Source organism: Blennius ocellaris (assembly GCF_963422515.1).
Source record: "Blennius ocellaris genome assembly, chromosome: 24".
In the NCBI taxonomy this organism is placed as follows: Eukaryota; Metazoa; Chordata; class Actinopteri; order Blenniiformes; family Blenniidae; genus Blennius; species Blennius ocellaris.
The window spans coordinates 8,555,621-8,575,711 of NC_137673.1; the positions used below are offsets into that span (position 1 = coordinate 8,555,621).

General features: G+C 46.0%; 1 protein-coding gene across 1 annotated transcript in view; it reads right to left on the reverse strand.

The window, feature by feature from the left end:
* Positions 1 to 3,321: 3,321 nt before the first annotated feature.
* The window catches only part of cfap221 (cilia and flagella associated protein 221), a 57,824-nt gene continuing 41,054 nt past the window's right edge, over positions 3,322 to 20,091 (reverse strand). Inside the window, exon 26 of the mRNA XM_080520184.1 lies at positions 3,322 to 4,151. Within this exon, the coding sequence (XP_080376310.1) occupies positions 4,106 to 4,151 (46 nt within the window). The 3' untranslated portion in view covers positions 3,322 to 4,105. The remainder of the gene's footprint in view (positions 4,152 to 20,091) is intronic.

Genomic DNA, 20,091 nt, shown 5'->3' on the forward strand with positions numbered 1-20,091 from the left:
CTGCTTTAAACTTCCCCACAACGTTTTCTCTGACCTGTCTGGCGTGTTCCTTGGACTTTCATGGTCCTGTTTGCTCCCCAGTTTCGTCTGAACAAACCTCTGAGTTCCACAGCTGGATTTGTGCTGAGAGTAGATGACACACAGCTGGACTCTATTGAGTCATTAGGCCAACGTCCAATCATCCAGCAGTCGTCAGGCGACTTCTGAAGGCAGTTGGTTGGTTGAACTCGGAGAAAAGGGGGCTGGATACTTCTCAGTGTTTTACTTGTGAACATTTTTTTAAAGCCGTGTATAATTTTCTTTGTACTTCACAATCGTGTCATACGTGTTGGTCTATCACATAAAATTCCAATAAAATATATTTATGTTTGTGGTGCGTAATGGGACAAAATGTGGAAAAGTTCAAGGGGTATGAATACTTTTGCAAGCCACTGTATTTTGCCTTCCTATAGCCTTACGCATTTTTTTTTTTTGGACCAATCAGAATCACCCTCCCAAACTTCATCATCATTTTCACCCCAATAAGCCTTTTAAGAGCCTTAAGTCTTACCATAATTTCTGACCCGTTTCCATCACTATCTCAATTTTTCATATTTTCACTTATTTTGCCATAAAAAAAATTTCCGGACAATTTCTATCACCCTCCCTAACTTTGTCATTTTCACCCCAATAAGCTTTTAAATAGCCTTAATTAAGTATTACCATCATTTCTGACCCATTTCCATCACTATCTCAATTTTTTCTATTCAATTATGACGATTCCTGAATTTTGCTACAAGCTACGGTAATAAAAAAAAAAAGGTAAATATTCTTAAAACTATTATGAAATAAGACCCAAAAAACCAGAGTCTGTGTCCGAGGAACCCTGCCGACCCCTACGGCAGCCTGTGTGGGTGGTGGGCTCACAGGATGAGGAGGTCTCTTCGGGCTGAGTCCCGGCCGGGTCCAACGTCTTCTGGCACACGAGCCTCCACCCCGGGCCTGGCTCCAGGGCGTGGCCCCGGCCGCGCCAAACCGGGCGACGTCACTTCTCTCCTCTGGGGTGTGTTCATAGGGGTCTTCTGAACTGCTTTTGGTCTGACCCGTCGCCTAGGACCTGTTTGCCTTGGGAGACCCTACTGGGGGGCATAAAGCCCCCCGACAACGTAGCTCCGAGGGTCATTCGGGTGCTCAAACTCCCCCACCACGATAAGGTAGCCGTTCAAGGGGGAGGGTAGCAGTTGAAAGGGGAGGGTAGCAGTTGAAAGGGGAGGGTAGCGGTTGAAAGGGGAGGGTAGCGGTTCAAGGAGGAGGGTTGCAGTTCAAGGGGGAGGGTAGCGGTTCAAGGGAGAGGGTTGCAGTTCAAAGGGGAGGGTAGTAGGTCAAGGGGGAGGGTAGCAGTTCAAGGGGGAGGGTAGCAGTTCAAGGGGGAGGGTAGCAGTTCAAGGGGTAGGGTAGCGGTTCAAGGGGGAGGGTAGCGGTTCAAGGGGGAGGGTAGCGGTTCAAGGGGGAGGGTAGCAGTTCAAGGGGGAGGGTAGCGGTTCAAGGGGGAGGGTAGCGGTTCAAGGGGGAGGGTAGCGGTTCAAGGGGGAGGGTAGCGGTTCAAGGGGGAGGGTAGCAGTTCAAGGGGGAGGGGAGCGGTTCAAGGGGGAGGGGAGCGGTTCAAGGGAGAGGGTTGCAGTTCAAAGGGGAGGGTAGTAGGTCAAGGGGGAGGGTAGCAGTTCAAGGGGGAGGGTAGCAGTTCAAGGGGGAGGGTAGCAGTTCAAGGGAGAGGGTTGCAGTTCAAAGGGGAGGGTAGCAGTTCAAGGGGGAGGGTAGCGGTTCAAGGGGGAGGGTAGCGGTTCAAGGGGGAGGGTAGCAGTTCAAGGGGTAGGGTAGCGGTTCAAGGGGGAGGGTAGCGGTTCAAGGGGGAGGGTAGCAGTTCAAGGGGGAGGGTAGCAGTTCAAAGGGGAGGGTAGCAGTTCAAAGGGAAGGGGAGCACTTCAAGGGGGAGCCGCTGCTCCTCCACATCGAGAGGAGCCAGCTGAGGTGGCTCGGGCATCTGTTTCGGATACTACGCCCCCCCCCCCCCCCCCCCCCCCGGACGCCTCCCCAGGTGTTCCGGGCATGTCCCTCCGGTAGGAGGCCTCGGGGCAGACCCAGGACACGCTGGAGGGACTATGTCTCTCGGCTGGCCTGGGAACGCCTTGGGGTGCCACCGGAGGAGCTGGAGGAAGTGTCTGGGGTGAGGGAAGTCTGGCCCACTCTGCTCGGACTGCTGCCTCCGCGACCCGGCCTGGATAAGCCGCAGACAATGGATGGATACAAGACCAAAACATTTGGTGAAATTTGGTTAAAAAAATGTATATGAAGCTGGAATTTGGCCAGATAGAGGGTATGGGAAGATGCTGAAATTGTTAAGAAACAATAAGACCAAAATTGGTGAATTATGCAAAGAGTTACCGTCTAAATACCCCCAAATTTTGAGATTTTAAAGATTTGGCACAAAGGGATGATGATGGAATTTTGTCAGATATTACGGTAAAGCTACAGTAGGACCAACTCATTTCTTCATTTCCTACCACACTGTAAAAAATAACAAACACTCAAGGAAAATGGCCACAGATGATGTAACATTGCCATTTATCATATTATGAAACCATGACATTACCACACTGGGGAAAAAAGCACCTAGCAAAGATTTTTTTGTCAAACCATAAAGAAAATATATTTGTGTAAATACATTATGAACATTTCTATTTCAGTACCTCGTAATGTCAGAAATTGAAAATGTCACAATTTTCTGCAATACAAATTTGAAAATTCTGCAAAACTGGCTTTAAATATTTGCTGAGGCAAGAACATAAACAGTTGATTGCTAAAATATTCTTATATCATATTACTTTATCACTTCTCACAGTACAATGTGATAAAATAGTATCACGTTACAACAAAAACATAAAAACTGTACACGATGAAAATTTTATATAGGTGTAAGGAGGTCGGTATGGCGCCAGGTCTAACGTCTTCTGGTAGAGTAGGGGAGGACGGTAGGGCGCCAGGTCCAACGTCTTCTGGTAGAGTCGAGGAGGATGCTACGGCGCCAGCTCTAATGTCTTCTGGTAGAGTAGGGGAGGACGGTACGGCGCCAGCTCTAATGTCTTCTGGTAGAGTAGGGGAGGACGGTACGGCGCCAGGTCTAACGTCTTCTGGTAGAGTAGGGGAGGACGGTACGGCGCCAGCTCTAATGTCTTCTGGTAGAGTAGGGGAGGACGGTACGGCGCCAGGTCCAACGTCTTCTGGTAGAGTCGAGGAGGATGCTACGGCGCCAGCTCTAATGTCTTCTGGTAGAGTAGGGGAGGACGGTACGGCGCCAGCTCTAATGTCTTCTGGTAGAGTAGGGGAGGACGGTACGGCGCCAGGTCTAACGTCTTCTGGTAGAGTAGGGGAGGACGGTACGGCGCCAGCTCTAACGTCTTCTGGTAGAGTAGGGGAGGACGGTACGGCGCCAGGTCTAACGTCTTCTGGTAGAGTAGGGGAGGACGGTACGGTAGAGTAGGGGAGGTCGGTACGGCGCCAGCTCTAACGTCTTCTGGTAGAGTAGAGGAGGACGGTACGGTAGAGTAGGGGAGGACGGTACGGCGCCAGGTCCAACGTCTTCTGGTAGAGTCGAGGAGGATGGTACGGCGCCAGCTCTAATGTCTTCTGGTAGAGTAGGGGAGGACGGTACGGCGCCAGGTCTAACGTCTTCTGGTAGAGTAGGGGAGGACGGTACGGCGCCAGGTCTAACGTCTTCTGGTAGAGTAGGGGAGGATGGTACGGTAGAGTAGGGGAGGTCGGTACGGCGCCAGCTCTAACGTCTTCTGGTAGAGTAGAGGAGGACGGTACGGTAGAGTAGGGGAGGACGGTACGGCGCCAGGTCTAACGTCTTCTGGTAGAGTAGGGGAGGACGGTACGGTAGAGTAGGGGAGGACGGTACGGCGCCAGCTCTAACGTCTTCTGGTAGAGTAGGGGAGGACGGTATGGCGCCAGCTCTAACGTCTTCTGGTAGAGAAGGGGAGGACGGTACGGCGCCAGGTCTAACGTCTTCTGGTAGAGTAGGGGAGGACGGTACGGTAGAGTAGGGGAGGACGGTACGGCGCCAGGTCTAACGTCTTCTGGTAGAGTAGGGGAGGACGGTATGGCGCCAGGTCCTGGAGGACAGACATTTGAGAGAACTGTGAGGTACAACCGCGACACGTCAACACAACTTCCTCCTCTTTAAGACGTTGAGGAGAAAAACCGTAGCCTAGCCATACTGACCTTGCCTCAATCTGACGCTTTCAATTATTTATCGTAACAAGTTGCGTGTGCGAGCCTCCGACTCCACGGCGAGACGTTTCTGCCAACAGGAAGGTGAGCGGTCGGGGGACTCCAACACATTTAGGCGATGATGAAACAAATATTTCCTTGTTTTGCACAAGAAACATGTTTTTTGCGAGAAAGCGATGCCTTCTTTTATGTAAACGCACAACAAAGCATGGTTGTTGTTGCCCCCTCCCCCTCCCCCCCCTCCCCCGAGGCAGAACATGCTGGCGACGGGTGAACCTCATTAAATGTGACATTCAGGCGACGGCGTGAGGAATATTGTCAGTTATTAAACTCCCCTCCTCTGTACAGACACAGGTAGCTGTCCTACTTATCGTGAATCATTTCTGCCGCCTGCCAGTTGAGCGGGTTTAATGAAAAAAGAAGAAAAAAAAAAAAGTAAGACATAATCACGGCTGGGTGGTCGGCTGGCCTTCGCCTGGGGAAAGCAAGAATAGGTGCTTCAAAGACACAGACGAGTTTGAACCGAGCAGAGAACATTTAATTGTTAATAGAAGAGCCAGTAATGTGAGTGTGATCGGGAGTATTAACCCCTCGCGGTTCATGTCTTGAGCCGTTAGGATTCAGGGATCGCGATGGAGAGGAAGCCGCTGGACGCTCTGACCGGCGGTTCCGACACACTTCTTCTCACGTTGCCCGCGACTGGCGGGACGGCGTCTGGGAGCACAAACAAGAAGCTCGGGGGGGGGGGGGGATACGACCGAGACGTTCCTAAACTCTGACGGGAGACACCTTGACCTTTAAAAGAAAAAGCGTTGCGTTTACGCGACACTGACAATGATGAGGTTCGTATGCCGGGCCGCCAGGGGGCACTGTTGCTCGCATTTGTCATGAAACCAGACACTTTAAGCTCAGTTCTCGCCGGGTTGCCGTCCTTTAGAGTTCTTCTCTTTCGATCGTCTGCCTGACAGGATAGAAACAAAGCAGTAAAAAAAAATAATAAATAACAAATCAGTGGTTAAAACATCGCGCTGCCTGGTTAGCATAGAAACCGCGACACAGGTGTTGTCACTTCCCACAAAGACGGCCATAAATCAGAGGGAACGTTCACGGATGGCTGAGCGTCCCCCCCCCCCGACCGCCTGGTTCCTCCTGATTACGTCGGCCTTATCCTCCCGTCTCGCGGCGAGCGCAAAGCTGCGGCGGCCCCCCCGGAGGGAAATCCCGAGGCCGCCGCCGTCATTACAGGGGAGTGATTAAGAGAAATGAGCGGCCCTCATCGCAACATCTGTGACAGCTCTGTTTTTCGTCTCTCCCCCTCACTCCGGCGAGAGTCAAAGTCGTGGCGTCGCGCCAGCTGTCACCGCCGCTCTCCGGGGGGGGGAGGCTGCGGCGGCGGCGGCTTTTCAACGGAGTCACGTAAACACCTTCGCCGCTTCGGTCGGCTCATTGCGCAACGCCCAAGACGGAGGCCCTGTGGCCTCGTTCTGGCGGGCCGATTCGGTTTTGTCATGAAGTCAAAAAAAGACGCATCCGATCGATTTTGGTCACGTTTCAAAAGCGTGACGCGCAACGCGAATACGCTACGGCTGCAACCGACTTTGCACGTTCCGTCATATCAACTTGAATCAAACGTGTGTTTCTAAAACCGGTTTTCAAGTCAATCTTTTCAACTTCACGCAAACTTAAATCGAACGCAACCGGAGGAAATGGCTGGAACGTTTAAGCCTATTTTCCGCACACCGCACCATAGTTTAATGAAGTAAAGGACGTCCAGGATACAAAACTAGATTTGAATAGATGTTAATAAAATACAGCAGTGAAATTGAAACCAGAGTCTTCCGTGGCTTTATTCTAAGTGATCATCATTTTCACCTGCTGGTCACTGGAGGCTCGCGACGTCTTGTCGTCGTCGTCGTCGCCGTGGCAACAGCAACTTGAGAACAGTGAGCGTTGTGATAATGGGCCGTTTGTAACGAGCTCGTCGAAAGACAGACGGAGCGAATACCTGCGCGTCGTCCTCCTCGGCATCCTCCCCTCTTCTTTTTCTGCCCCCCGACTGAAACGTTTGCAAACTAAATTCGCACGGGATGTCAGGAACACGTCAGGAACACGGGGTGTCGTTTGAGGTGGACTTTTTTTTTAACGTGAAGCTCACAGATATAATTATCACGTCGGCCCCTCGGTAACACTGATCCCAGGCTGAGGGTGTTAATGTGTTAATTGCATTGGCAATTTGGGCTGGGGGGGGGGGGGGGGGGGAATAAATAAATAAATAAATAAAAGAAAAAGGCTGGAGAGGCAGAATCGGCACCGATCTTCTCACAGCTGCAGGCTCACAGAGGACAGAAAAGTAAAAAAAAAAAAAAACCCCGCTGTACGGAGGCGTGACGCTCCGAGGTGGCGAGGCGCCACCTGGATCCAGACTTGCTTCTGATATTCTCCGCGCGCCGGATTTAATCCCGCGTGATCAAGGTTTTCATCGGTTATTCACATTCTCATGAATCTGGGAGCAAATGTGTTTTTTTTTTTATTTGAGTGAGATGACGGCGTTATCACACTCCCAGTATGCTTGGGGGCGGGGGAATGGGGGGGGGGTGAGTAGGTAACGTCAATCCTAATGCTAATTTACATTCACAGTTTTGTTCACCCATCTCCTTTATTTTTTACTCTATATTTATTTTTTTTACTTTTTGGTTTTTTGCTCTTGTTCTTTTCCTTCTCTTCTTTTTCATTCAAAATACATTTCCTGGTAGCTGGACGTGGTGATTGGGTCAATGTCGACTCATCTATTCTTTTTTCAATCAATTCATAAAAAAAAAAAAAAAAAAAAAAAAAGTGTCTTGCTGTGATTAATGTCCAAATAAATCACGAATAACAAAAAGTCAACAGCGTCGACAAATAAAAACAGCCAATCTGGAGAAAAAGTCTGAAAAAAGTCACGGTACGACGCCGAACCAGAACCAGGACGACGTACTGAATCGTATTACCGACAAAGTTTAACACCTGTTGTTGTGACGCATACATCTTTCTGTAACTTCTGCATGACCCCCCCCCATATTGATTGCAGAGCTCTTTTACAGCCTCTATTCCAGGCACCTGATTGCATAATTGGACTTGTGCTAAAAACTCCATATATGAAGCGTGCAAAGGGGTGCAATCATGTCAAGTGGAGAAACCTTCAGACACACCGACTCGTTTAGAAGCTGCAGCCTCTTTTTCCTTCAAAAAAATAAAAATAAAAAATAAATTCCCCCCCCTCCCCCCCTTGCGCTTCGCCTTTTCAGATCACTCGAGTCAAATAAAATATTAAGGCTTCATCCCTGCGAGCAGAAGACACTCCGGATGGAGTTTGTTTTTGCTTTTTCTTCATTTTTCTGAATGCACACTCCTCCTTTCTCTCACTCTCTGTACTAGACTAAACCCCCCCCCCCCCCCCCCCTCCATATACACCGTTTGTCTCTGTGTAATCTTTACGAGTCAGGCACCCCATTGACAGTATTTATAACCCAATCAGATGGTATTCAGCCCTTTTCGTCTCATTCTACTGTTTCTGTGCGGTTAAAGCTCCACGAGCGTGCAAAAGAAAAGAAATGGAACTTTTTTTCTCCCCCTCACTCCGTCGCAATCGCATGAATGAAACAAAAGGTGCAAAAAAAAAAAAAAAAGAAAGACGTGCATGTGCATGTGCACTTTGAGGAGGTGGGGGGGATGCCTTGCTGCAGCAGGCAAGGTTCCTCTGATCAGCTTGGGTCGCACGTTTAGTGGAATCGTTGCCAGGGACGACAAATGGAAAAACAAGTGCGCGAGGACGACGGGCTTGGATACCTTCGGATCGCATGTGTGTGTGTGTGTGTGTGTGTGTGCGCGCGCCGCGTGCATTTCGTGAAAATTGGCTGGTGTGACCGTCAGATCTCTGGCGCTTTCATCCTGAGAAGTGGGCGGATGTGTCCTAAGGATATGTGGGTTTATCCTATGTCGGTGTTTTTCTATGGAACAGGCAAAACGGAACAATATCTGCAGGAGGAAAACAAACACGCCGAACCGAGATCCCCGGACGAGACACAAATAGGAGGAAAATTCGCTTTTTGCAGTGGATTGCGCCACATTCGTGAGAAGAATGCACTTTGTGGGAGGAGCAGCGAAGCCAAACAGCTTAATCGGCTATTGACGCGCTTGGTGGATTGAAGGTTTGAAGTCTGACGACACATTTAAAAAGGAAACGGAGCCGCTTTACCACCGTTTACCAGTCTTTGCTATGAAGCAAAGATAAATGAGATATGTTGTAGCCGATAGTCACAAAATGACTGAAACAATCATAAAAGGGATGAAAAAGTCTAAAAATGATATTAAACAACCATAAAAGGAGACTGAACAATCACAAATGACTCAAAACTATCATAAAAATATAAATAAGCGACCGTATAAGGATTCAAAACAATCATAAAGAGAGAAGAAATAGCAAACAATTTACATAAAACAACCATTAAAGGAGATTAGCCAAAACTGATTTAAAACGATGCTAAAAGGAGAATAAATAGTCAAAATATGACTCAAAACAGTCACAAAAGGAGACTAAGAAATCAAAAATTACTCAAAACAAACATAGGAGCCTTAATAGTCCAAGACTCACTCAAAACAATCATAAAATACAACTAAGCAATCTTCAAAGGCCTAAAATGAAATGTAATAGTAAAACAAATGACTGAAAACAACCATAAAAGGAGACGTAACAGTCGAAAAAAGACTCAAAACAATCATAAAAGGAGACTTAATAGTCGAAAAATGACTCAAAACAACCATAAAAGGAGACTTAGTAGTCGAAAAATGACTCAAAACAACCATAAAAGGGATGAAATAGTCTAAAAATTATATTAAACCACCATAAAAGGAAACTGAATAGTCACAAAATGTCTCACAATAATCATAAAAGAAGATTAAATAGTCGAACAATGACTCAAAACAACCATAAAAGGAGACTTAAGTCGAAAGATGACTCAAAACAACCATAAAAGGAGACTTAATAGTCGAACAATGACTCAAAACAACCATAAAAGGAGACTTAAGTCGAAAGATGACTCAAAACAACCATAAAAGGAGACTTAAGTCGAAAGATGACTCAAAACAACCATAAAAGGAGACTTAAGTCGAAAGATGACTCAAAACAACCATAAAAGGAGACTTAACAGTCGAAAAATGACTCAAAACAACCATAAAAGGAGACTTAATATTCGAAAAATTACTCAAAACAATCATAAAAGGCTAATTACTCGTCAAAAATGCCTTAAAGGAGCACTAAACAGAGACTTAACAGAAACAAAACCACTCAAAACAACCATAAAAGGAGACTAAACAACCACACAATGACTCAAAACAACCATTGAAGAAGCTTCAATCGTCACTCGATGCCTCAACCTGACGATGTCAGGTTAGTATAAGTATAGCGAGTTTGTGCAACTTTTATCCGAGTCACTCAGAAAGTGACTGTGCCTAGTTTCCATCACTTTTAATAGCTCTAATAACTTCCTCTCTCCCGTTGCACCTGTTGACGGCAGAACGTTCCCCGCCGGGGGACGACTAAAGTCTATTTCTTGGACTGGTACGGCGAGATGGCGTCCAGCCGGCGCCCGCGGCCATCTGGCCCTCGAAACGTTTGGCAGTTTGATGTTTGGTCGGTCTCTCCGGACCCCGAGCCGCGCTTGTGTTTACTGTCCCCTTCCATCGGTGCTGGCACTTCCTGTTGTCCGTCCCAAGGCGGACTCAAAACACCATCTGGTGGCACCGAGTGGAATTACAAGGTTTGGACGCCGCTTTGCTTGCTGGAAATTGAGGCCAAATTTAGAAGTAGACCGGTATTTATGAAAACGGTGATATTTGGGTTTTGTGCCTTGCATTGAATTGAATTGAATTAAATTGAATTAAATAAAATTATAAATACATACAATTAAAAAAAAATATATATAAATAAAATTACCTAGAATGTCACTCAGTAGAGCGCGGACCTTCGCCATCACAGCTACATCAGTGTGCGAAACACTGAGCAGGGAGCGTCTCCATGGCAACAGATGCCGATCTCCTCCCTGAGGTACCTCTCTCATCTCCTTCCTCTAGGACGTTTTTTTTACCTACGTTTTTTGGGGCGATTTATTCGTAAACGTCCCAAAATCTAATCGATTGGCCCTTGGAGGACGACGACTAATCCCTGAAAATGCGATTTGGGGGCAAGGAGTCTTTGCGAAAAGTTGGTAAAATACATACAAACGACAAAATTAATCCAAACAGACAAAAGCATGAATGAAGGAATACAAGCAGCCACAACATAACGTGGCGTCTGGATTTTTCCTGTGGAAATATGGCGTCAGTATTAATGCGCTCCTTACTGCCACCTGCTGGCAAGGATTGTGTGGCGTGTGGATTCCTTGACGAGCCGACACACTTCAGGCTCATCTTTTCCACAGTAGTCTTTTTTTTAACCGATTACATGAGATTGGACCATTTTTCCCACGGCACACTTGACGACGGTTAAAAATCAGCGGGGTGAACGTGTCGGGGGAGGGGAGAGGGGGGAAGGGGGTGATCTGAGAGTCACATGAGAGTGTGACAAGTGTGCACCTGCGCTGCGAGAAACATCCTTCTCCACTCGAGAAGGCTGGAAATCACAGACGTCGAGCAAAGTGGCGGACGAGGACGAGGAGCAGAAGGTTGGCGATCGGGCCGGCGGCGGCGCATCCCGTCCACGCGATACGGGGAGAAGTTGAAGGAGTCCGTCACGGCGAAGGAGACCCATCCCCCCCTTTTGTCGTATTTGAGGACAACAAAAACATCAGTGTTGTCGACACACCTCGTCAACGCCCCGCGGCTCCCTCTTGAGGACGCCGCATCAATCAGAGCCTTCGCTTCCTCTTCCATCAATCACACACTGATTTATTCCACTCAACCCCCCCCCCGTTAAAGAGCACGGTCCACGCATCCGCAACCACGATTAGCCGTTTACGTACGGAAGCAGCCGTAAACAAAAGCCGTCCTGACCGCGATATTAAATTTGAATGACGGCGCGCCGGCGAAGACGGCCCGCGCTTGTACTCGCCACACAACCCATGAAAGAAACATGGCGGTCGTGAAAAGTATAAATCGCGGGGATTAAAAATAAAAAAAAATCCTCGGCGAGGAACCCCCCCCCCACCCCTCCCCGCTACTTTACATGCAGACGCCAATGGAATGGGTTTCTTGAAGGAGATGCCGCTTGTTTGAATGATTCATATTTCAAAAGACGGCGCCAGACGAGGGGAGAGGGAAAAAAAAGAAATAATTAAAAAAAAAAAAAAAAAATCCACATAAAGGTCAGAGGGATGTTGAAATTTAAGCGTCAGCGCAGAGTTGCGTAAATATGTCGGCGCAAACAATCCCTGCGAGATTTAATGGAAGATATCGGTGCATTTTTAATTGCCGCCTGCATTATTCATTCGAGTAACAGCCCGGCGCAACTCTCGGGAGGCGAAGGGATGCAGTTCTGTCAAGTCGTGTACAGTCAGGGTACAAAGTATTGGCAGAGTTGGGAGATTATTATTATTATTATTATTACTACAAAGCTGGCCTTGCAATACCACATTCTACCACTGGTTGGAACAGTGAGTCGCTCTACAATCTGTTCTAACAAGACAGGAGGAAGCAGGTGTCCACAAGTGTACAAGTCGGGCTCGCTATCGCCCCCCAGTCCCCCCCAGTCCTTCCCCCGTCACGTCGGCGCCGTTTGATTCAACATAAAAGCCACAGCAACCCCGCCTTGTTTCCGTCAGACTCTCCGGTCCATAATTCATATACGATTTGTAATTTTCCAGCAGCTTCCAGGTCAGGTTGGGGGCTCGTCGCACAAGCTCAGGGTCTGACAGCAGCGGTGTAACGGACGCCTCGTCACACTGGGTGGCGAAACGCAGCCGACCCAGAAGTATGTATAAAATAATAATATTTATGATTTCTCACATGAGGTACTTTTGCAATCTCCTGACAAGGGGGGGTCGGTGGCTCCGGCAAGAAAAGGTGACAATAAGTTCCATCTTTCAACCGAATGAAACCCGCGGCGATTCTTAACACCCGATAATGTGAACCGGCGCTCATCACCCACGTAAAATAGTCATTTTCCTAATTTTCCATATTCGCTCCGAGAAAGGAGGAGGAAGATGAACGAGAGGTGAGCTCGTGTCCACGGGCAGATCTTCTCCAGTCGTGGTACGCAAAAAAAGTTGCACTTTCTCTATATGAAGTTTAAAAAAAAAAAATAGGCATGTGTCCCCTCGTCCCCTCATGGAGACAGAGATGGAGCAATTTCAAAAAGATGTGTTTTCCTCCCGTTGCTATAGAGTGTCAGGAGTGATTTGGAGACAGCGTCATACTGTTTTCTAAAAGTTGTTTTCCTCATTTCTATGAAAACGGAGTCTGGGTTTTTTCCCCCCAAAAAGTTGTGTTTTCCTCTTGTTTCCATGGAAACAGAGTGGGAACATTTTCCAAAAACTGGCTTTTCCCCCCCCCCGTTACCATGGAGACGGAGTCGGAGCATTTTCAAAACGGTGCATTTTCCCCTCGTTTCCATGGAGACAGAGATCGAGCAATTTCAAAAAGATGTGTTTTCCTCCCGTTTCTAGAGCGACAAGAGTCGGGAGTGTTTTCAAACGTTATGTTTACCTCTTGTTTCCATGGAGACGGCGTCAGACTGTTTTCAAAAAGTTGTGTTTTCCCTCCTATTTCTATGGAGACGGAGTCAGAGTATTTTCAAAAAGTTGTGTTTTCCTCCCATTGCTATGAAGACGGAGTCTGGGTTTTTTCTCTCCAAAAAGTTGTGTTTTCCCCTCGTTTCCATGGAAACAGAGTGGGAACAATTTCCAAAAACTGGCCTCCCCCCCCCCTCGTTACCACGGAGACGGAGTCGGAGCATTTTCAAAACGGCGCATTTCCCCCTCGTTTCCATGGGGACGGAATCCACCGTGGGAGCCGTTCTCCCGAAGCTGCTTTCCCGGTGGCTCCGAGCATCGTTGTCATGTAAACAGACTCCCACAATGCAACGCCAGTTGTACGTTGTACGGGCCTTACATAACACTTACATAATCATTCAAATAAAAATAAAACATGTAATTATACTGCATAGGGTTTCGGGTCCGAGAGGAAGGCTTGAAAACAAGCGAGAAAAGTGAAATAGAGCGGAAGAGAGGGCGAGAGACAAGGATGGAGGGATGGGGGGTAGAAGGAAGGAGATAAGGGTAGTTAGTGTTCTGCTGATGTGGGTGACTCAGTGGGGGAGGGTAGGGGGGAGGGGGGGTTAAACACATGCTCGGGGGCAGAATTATCGCTGAAAGACTCATCTGGCCTTAAAAAGGTGGCCATGCTTTTTTTTTTTTCTTCTACCTTTTTCAAAGTGAGCAGATAAAAAGATGTTATCCGTTCTAAGCTGGACAGATTAATGTGCGTGAGCCGGCAGTACGTCAGACTGCAACAGAGGGGAACCCCAGTGAAATATTGAAAAATAGACCTTTTTAATTTCTGTTCCGTCTGCATTTAGTTTTATTTTGAAAAAAAAAAACTACAAAAAAAAAACCCCGGGAGTTTAAAAGCTAACACATTTTTAAAGAATCATTTGATATGGCGCTCGTTCCTTAAATGGCGCAGTACCATCGGTAGCCACAGGGGGCAGTGCTGAGGTTGGAATTTAAATAGACAAAAAAGTAAAGAAATTCCAGTGAAAATTGGAATTGTAATTACGATACAATTTGAAGATTGACGTTAAAATTACGATTCAAATTAAAATATTACATTAAAACTAATGGAATATTGACACACTTTCATGTAGTTTTGCAGTGAACGTGATATTGACATGAAACGTTTCTTTAACGGGAAAGTAAAGTTGTTAAAAACTAACATTTAACAGCTAATGGGCTAAAAAAAAAAATCTGTTTCACCCTCTGTATACAATTGTAAATGAATTTATATGAATTAAATAATAAAATATTCACCAAAAAATATTCAAATGAATACAAATATTGAGTAAAAAAATGCAATAAATAAATGTAATCAATAAATAAATCCCTCCTTTTTTTAATATATTATTTAATAATATATGATTATTTGCTATTATAGTTTTTCTCAGCCTGGTCACTTCTATCAGTTCTCTCTATCATCTTAAGTGGGTCGGACCAGTAAAATGGTGGCATTTCAATTTTTAAACTTGTCTTTGCTGCGGCGCACAGTACATTTGATTAAATTTGTCTTTATTTTCACCCAAAAAATTATTAACAATTAATTCCCCAAAATGTTTCCCTCTTGCTGGGAAAAGCTCCGTTCAACCGTGCGTGACGGCTGAAACAGAACTCATTTCCAAAGGGAGCGGAGGGAGACGGATATAACAAGTAGGCCTGTTTATTTTCAGCATGGGTATTACTTCTTTTTTTTTTTTTTTTTAAACGGGGGGAATTAGACGAGCTGCGTGATGTTGCTCCCTCACGGTTTAAATAAATCATTCCGCCCCTGAAAGGCCCGGTGCCGGTTCCCAAGAACGCCGCAGAGGTTCTCCATCTATCTCGCTGCGCATTTTTTTACTTGTACACGACAGTGGAGTCAGTGTGTTTTCAAAAAGTGGCATTCTCTCCTGTTTACACAGAGACAGAGTCAGTGTTTTCTAAATGTTGGGTTTAAACCATATTTACAAAGAGACTGTCGATGCGTTTGTGAGCATTTTTGAAAAGTTGCATTAACCCCAGTTTCCGCGGAGGCAGAGTTAGAGCATTTTGAAAAAAGTTCCGTGTTGAACATTTTTCACAGTCAGTTTGTTTTCAGAAAGTTAGGGTTTCAAAAAGTTGAATTTACATAGAGACCGAGTCTGAGCATTTTCGAAAAGTTGCATTTTCAAAATTTTTCACAGTCAGTTTGTTTTCAGAAAGTTGTATTTTACCATCTACATAGAGACCGAGTCTGAGCATTTTCAAAAAGTTGCATTTTCAAAATTTTTCGCAGTCGGTATGTTTTCAAAAAGTTGCATTTCACTGTCTACGTAGAGACTGTGTCTGAGCATTTTTGAAAAGTTGTATTTTCAACATTTTTCACAGTCGGTGTGTTTTCAAAAAGTTGCATTTCACCGTCTACGTAGAGACTGTGTCTGAGCATTTTTGAAAAGTTGCATTTTCAAAATTTTTCAGTCAAGTTCGATGTCAAAAAGTTGAATTTCTCCATTTACATAAAGAGACCGAGTCTGAGCATTTTTGAAAAGTTGCATTTTCAACATTTTTCGCAGTCGGTGTGTTTTCAAAAAGTTGCACCATTGTCATTTAAACGGGACGCCGAAACTAAAATGCAACAAAGGTGCGTCATTTTCACTGGAAGCCGTCGTGTGGCCGTGCCCTACTTTGAGCTCCGGCAACCTGCTGGTAAAGTCGCAAAAAAAAAAAGAAAAAAAAAAGTGCAACCCCTCCCCCCACCACTTCAGATGCTTTGAGTGAAACTTGTCGACACAGAGGCGGCGTCCACCTCCCTGCCGGTGAGGCTGGTGCATCAGCAAATGCACCGCGTTTCTGCTCCGTAATGGAAGAAGCAGGAATAGCTGAGAGGCCTTCCGACTGTGTGTGTGTGTGTGTGTGTGTGTGTGTGTGTGTGTGTGTGTGTGTGTGTGTGTGTGTGTGTGTGTGTGTGTGTGTGTGTGTGTGTGTGTGTGTGTGTGTGTGTGTGTGTGTTAAAGTTCTATAAAGAGTATAAATAAAATAGGGGACAGTGCGTATGGCTGCAATGCGTTCGCGGACTAATAAATTGTCGGAACACAGAAAAAAGAAAAAAAAAAAGAGTTCAGTTTTCTGTTTCTTTGAGCTTAAAAAAAAAAAGATGCACTGCTCACACGTGTAACAGATTTTAGAATAAGAAGCAGGAAATGGAAATCAGGTGTTTAATTGCTCTTTTTCTGGAGATTCACCCACAGAGTGGGATTTTTCTATTTGTATTTATTTATTTATCTTTTTTTCTCTCCGCTCCTTCCTGGAGAGCAACATGCCTCGATTAATTGCCGGTTCTCGTTGGCAGGAGGGGGAAACATGAAATGGGAAAAAAAAAAAAAAAAAAAAAAATGCCACTTGCAAACCTTTGGAGTGAGGCACTACGACTGGGTGCACGTCGTGGTTTTTTTTCTCTCTCGCCGTTTCGCTGCTCGGGGTAAAAGTGAATACCAATTAATTTCCTGTGTAAGTCCACGTGCTCCACTGAAGCTTCTTGTTTTTTTTCGGTATTTTCGCAGGACAGCTGACCCAGAATGTCTAAATAGTGGCGTTTGGTCGCAGGATAAAGGAGGACATTTTTTTTTAAAACACACTGACTCTGAAAAATGGGCAAAACACACGTTTCTGAAAAGGCTCCAACTCTCTCTATGTAAACGGCGGGAAGCACAGCTTTTTGGTATTGGTTCAATTCATCTCAGTGTAAATGGGGGGGGGTGCAACTTTTTGAAAACACTCAGACTCTGTGGAAAAGACAACTTTTTCAAAACGCTGACTATGGAAACGAGCAAAAATGCAACTTTCAAAAAACAACATGTCTCTGTCTCCATGTAAATGGAGACAACGCAACTTTTTGGAAATGCTCAGACTCCATCTCCGTGGAAACGGGGGAAAACGCTGACTCTTTGGGAAAATGGATGAAAATGTAACTTTTTGAAAATGGTCTGCCTCCCGACTGCGGCAGAACCGCCACTGCTTGGTATTTCTTCAACTTATCTCGGTGCAAATAGGGTAATACAACTTTTCAAAAACACCCCGACTGAGTGGAAAGAGATAAAACGCAACTCTTAGAAAACACTTAGCCTTTTCTAAGACTTTCAAAAAAGTTGGCTTTTCGACAGAGACGGCTCTGTCGAAAAGCCAACTTTTTTGAAAGTGCTCTGATTAGGTTTCCGCCACCATGTAAACAGGGAAAACACAACTTTTTAAAAGCGGCTGCCAAGGTGGAACACTGCTGACTACATAGCTTTCAGCATTTCTGCTGCATTCGTGCAAATTAAGGTCGTTTTCCAAACGTTGCTGAGAGACATCGCCTCTTAGATCCAATAAACTAATAAAAACTGCGAAACCTTTAAGAACCCAAGTTATTACTCAACTCTGATGAGACCCTAAAAACCAGAAATTGTTATCAGCGTGACGGACAGTCGTTCATTGTTCTCCGATGACTCGCCTCCGTTATTGACGGTTTGATGTTATCGTCGCTGAACGTATTCTGCCAAAGGGATTTCCCGCGGGACTAATAAATTTCTCCTTACCGTAAAGCTCAGGCAAATCTGCCGAGATCGTTTCCCCTGATTTCATCGCCGCGGGCTTTCATTACTCACTTGATCCACTCTTAATGTGAAAATATTGACACGTACGCCGTAAACCTCTCTATTAAGATATTCTCGTTGTGCGGCTGTGATGTGAAGCGGTGATGACCCAGTTGGTTTCATAAAAGTGTTTCTAAAAAAGAAAAACTCCAGTATTCTAGCTTTACAGCGTTGGCAGGAAATTAAACCAGAATAATTAAAAAAAACCAAAAAACATGTGAGCGGGCAAAGAAAGACGCCATCTGTTTGTCGGGTTGGACTGATTTAAGGAAATGCAGCATCTTTTTTTTTTTTCATAATTCGGCCTTAGCTACATTTTATGAGAGGACGTGCTGACAAACATGCCGGACCAGACGCCTTAATGAGGTCCTAACTAATTCACAAACTTCAGTTCGGTTTTCAATGAAACCTGGCAACCCTTTATTAAAACAACAACAACAACAATTCCAGGAAATTGTGTGACGTTTTCCAAATAAATCCCACTCGGCTGAAGAGTTCTTCAACGTGCATTTACGATAATTCCTTCAGCTTCCTTCCACTCGGAGGCAATAATAGAAATGTATGAGCCGGCCATACTCTAAAACATCAAAGCTTTTTGCTTTCAAGTGTGCTTGGAATATCCGAATCCGCCGAACAATGGCGGCGCATTCAAAGACCACCGACGTAACCGCTCGTGGCGCGCTCGAAAGTTAAAAAAAGGACGAGGCGTGAGACGCTCTGCACTGCCGAGCTCCTAAAACGACTCCCACGTTTTGTGAGGCGTGCGAGCGGCGAGACGCTGGGACCGGTGGGGGCGGCGGAGCGCGGCTGAATGACTCATTTTTAGCACGAGACCGACGCGGGAGTACGGCGTGATCCAGGTGGTGAGAACAACGGAGACGTCGATAGTGGAGTGTACGGCTGCTTTATCTCAACAGTGCAAAAGATGAAAGCAAAGCGGGGACGGGCGGCTCAGGACAACAACAGTATATAAACCGACTTCACACGGCGGACGACAGAGGATCGTTTCAAACCTTCAAGCTCGAGCCTAAATGCAAGACCACAAAACTGACTTCAATTCAATTTTAGTTCTATGGAGACGACGACAACGGCAACACAGTTATTTCAAAGCTCTTTTACAGAGAAAAACCTACAATTCAATTTGGTAAAGTAGAGGAGATGGCGAAAAGGAAAAACAGACTTTTAGATATGAAGACATGAAAAGGATAGTGCACACTGATGGTGGGTAGGGATTCAAACCTTGGTTCTAGTAGGGGGGTAGGGATTCAAACCGTGGTTCTGGTAGGGGGTAGGGATTCAAACCTTGGATGTAGTAGGGGGTAGGGATTCAAGCCCTGGCTCTAGTAGGGGGTAGGGATTCAAACCCTGGTTCCAGTAGGGGGTAGGGATCCAAACCCTGGTTCTAGTAGGGGGTAGGGATTCAAACCCTGGTTCTAGTCGGGGGTAGGGATTCAAACCTTGGTTCTCATAGGGAATGGGGGTAGGGAATCAAACCCTGGTTCTCGTAGGGGGTAGAGATTCAAACCTTGGTTCTCATAGGGAATCAAACCCTGGTTCTCGTAGGGGGCAGGGATTCAAACCCTGGTTCTAGTAGGGGGTAGGGGTTCAGACCTTGGTTCTAATAGTGGGTAGGGGTTCAGACCTTGGTTCTAATAGGGGGGTAGAGATTCAAACCTTGGTTCTAACAGGGAATAGGGGGTAGGGATTCAAACCTTGGTTCTAATAGTGGGTAGGGGTTCAGACCTTGGTTCTAATAGGGGGTAGGTGTTCAAACCTTGGTTCTAATAGGGGGTAGAGATTCAAACCTTGGTTCTAACAGGGAATAGGGGGTAGGGATTCAAACCTTGGTTCTAATAGTGGGAAGGGATTAAAACTATGGTTCAAGTATGTAGTATTGATTCTCTATTCACTTCAACAGACCATAATCCCCTCACTGCGGACTAACTAATATTAGATCCACTGAAGAATTCCAAGCAGAGCGTCTTCTCTTTTTTGTCGGAGTCTATAGACCCGCTCTCATTCTCAACGAGGCCAGAAAATGAGAACGGCATTAGTTCTGCAGCCATTTGCTTGTAAATCAAACAAACGGGACAGGCTGAAATCCGGCGTGGCAGCGGACGAGAAGCAAAAAGGGCTCGCCAATTTTTTTTTTTTTCTCCCAGTTCATCCCTGGGGGGATCATCGGCTTGAATTTCGGAGCAATCCATCCAAATGTCAGCTGTCGAAACATTCGCATTCACAGGGAAACATACTGACCTCACGGTGGAGTGACGGGGACCGCAGAAGTCACAAGACTGTCCTCATCTATCTCTGGCAAAAAACAAAGAGGGATTGTCCAAATTTGCCAACTTTGCTCTCGAGTCCAGGCGGCCGACGGGTATCTCTATATATTGTATTTACCCTCCACCAAACTCTTCTTTGAGGTTTCAAAGCAGGCCACATTGTACGTTTTTTTTTACAACGGTTGCCGCACAACAAACACCAGCTGTGAC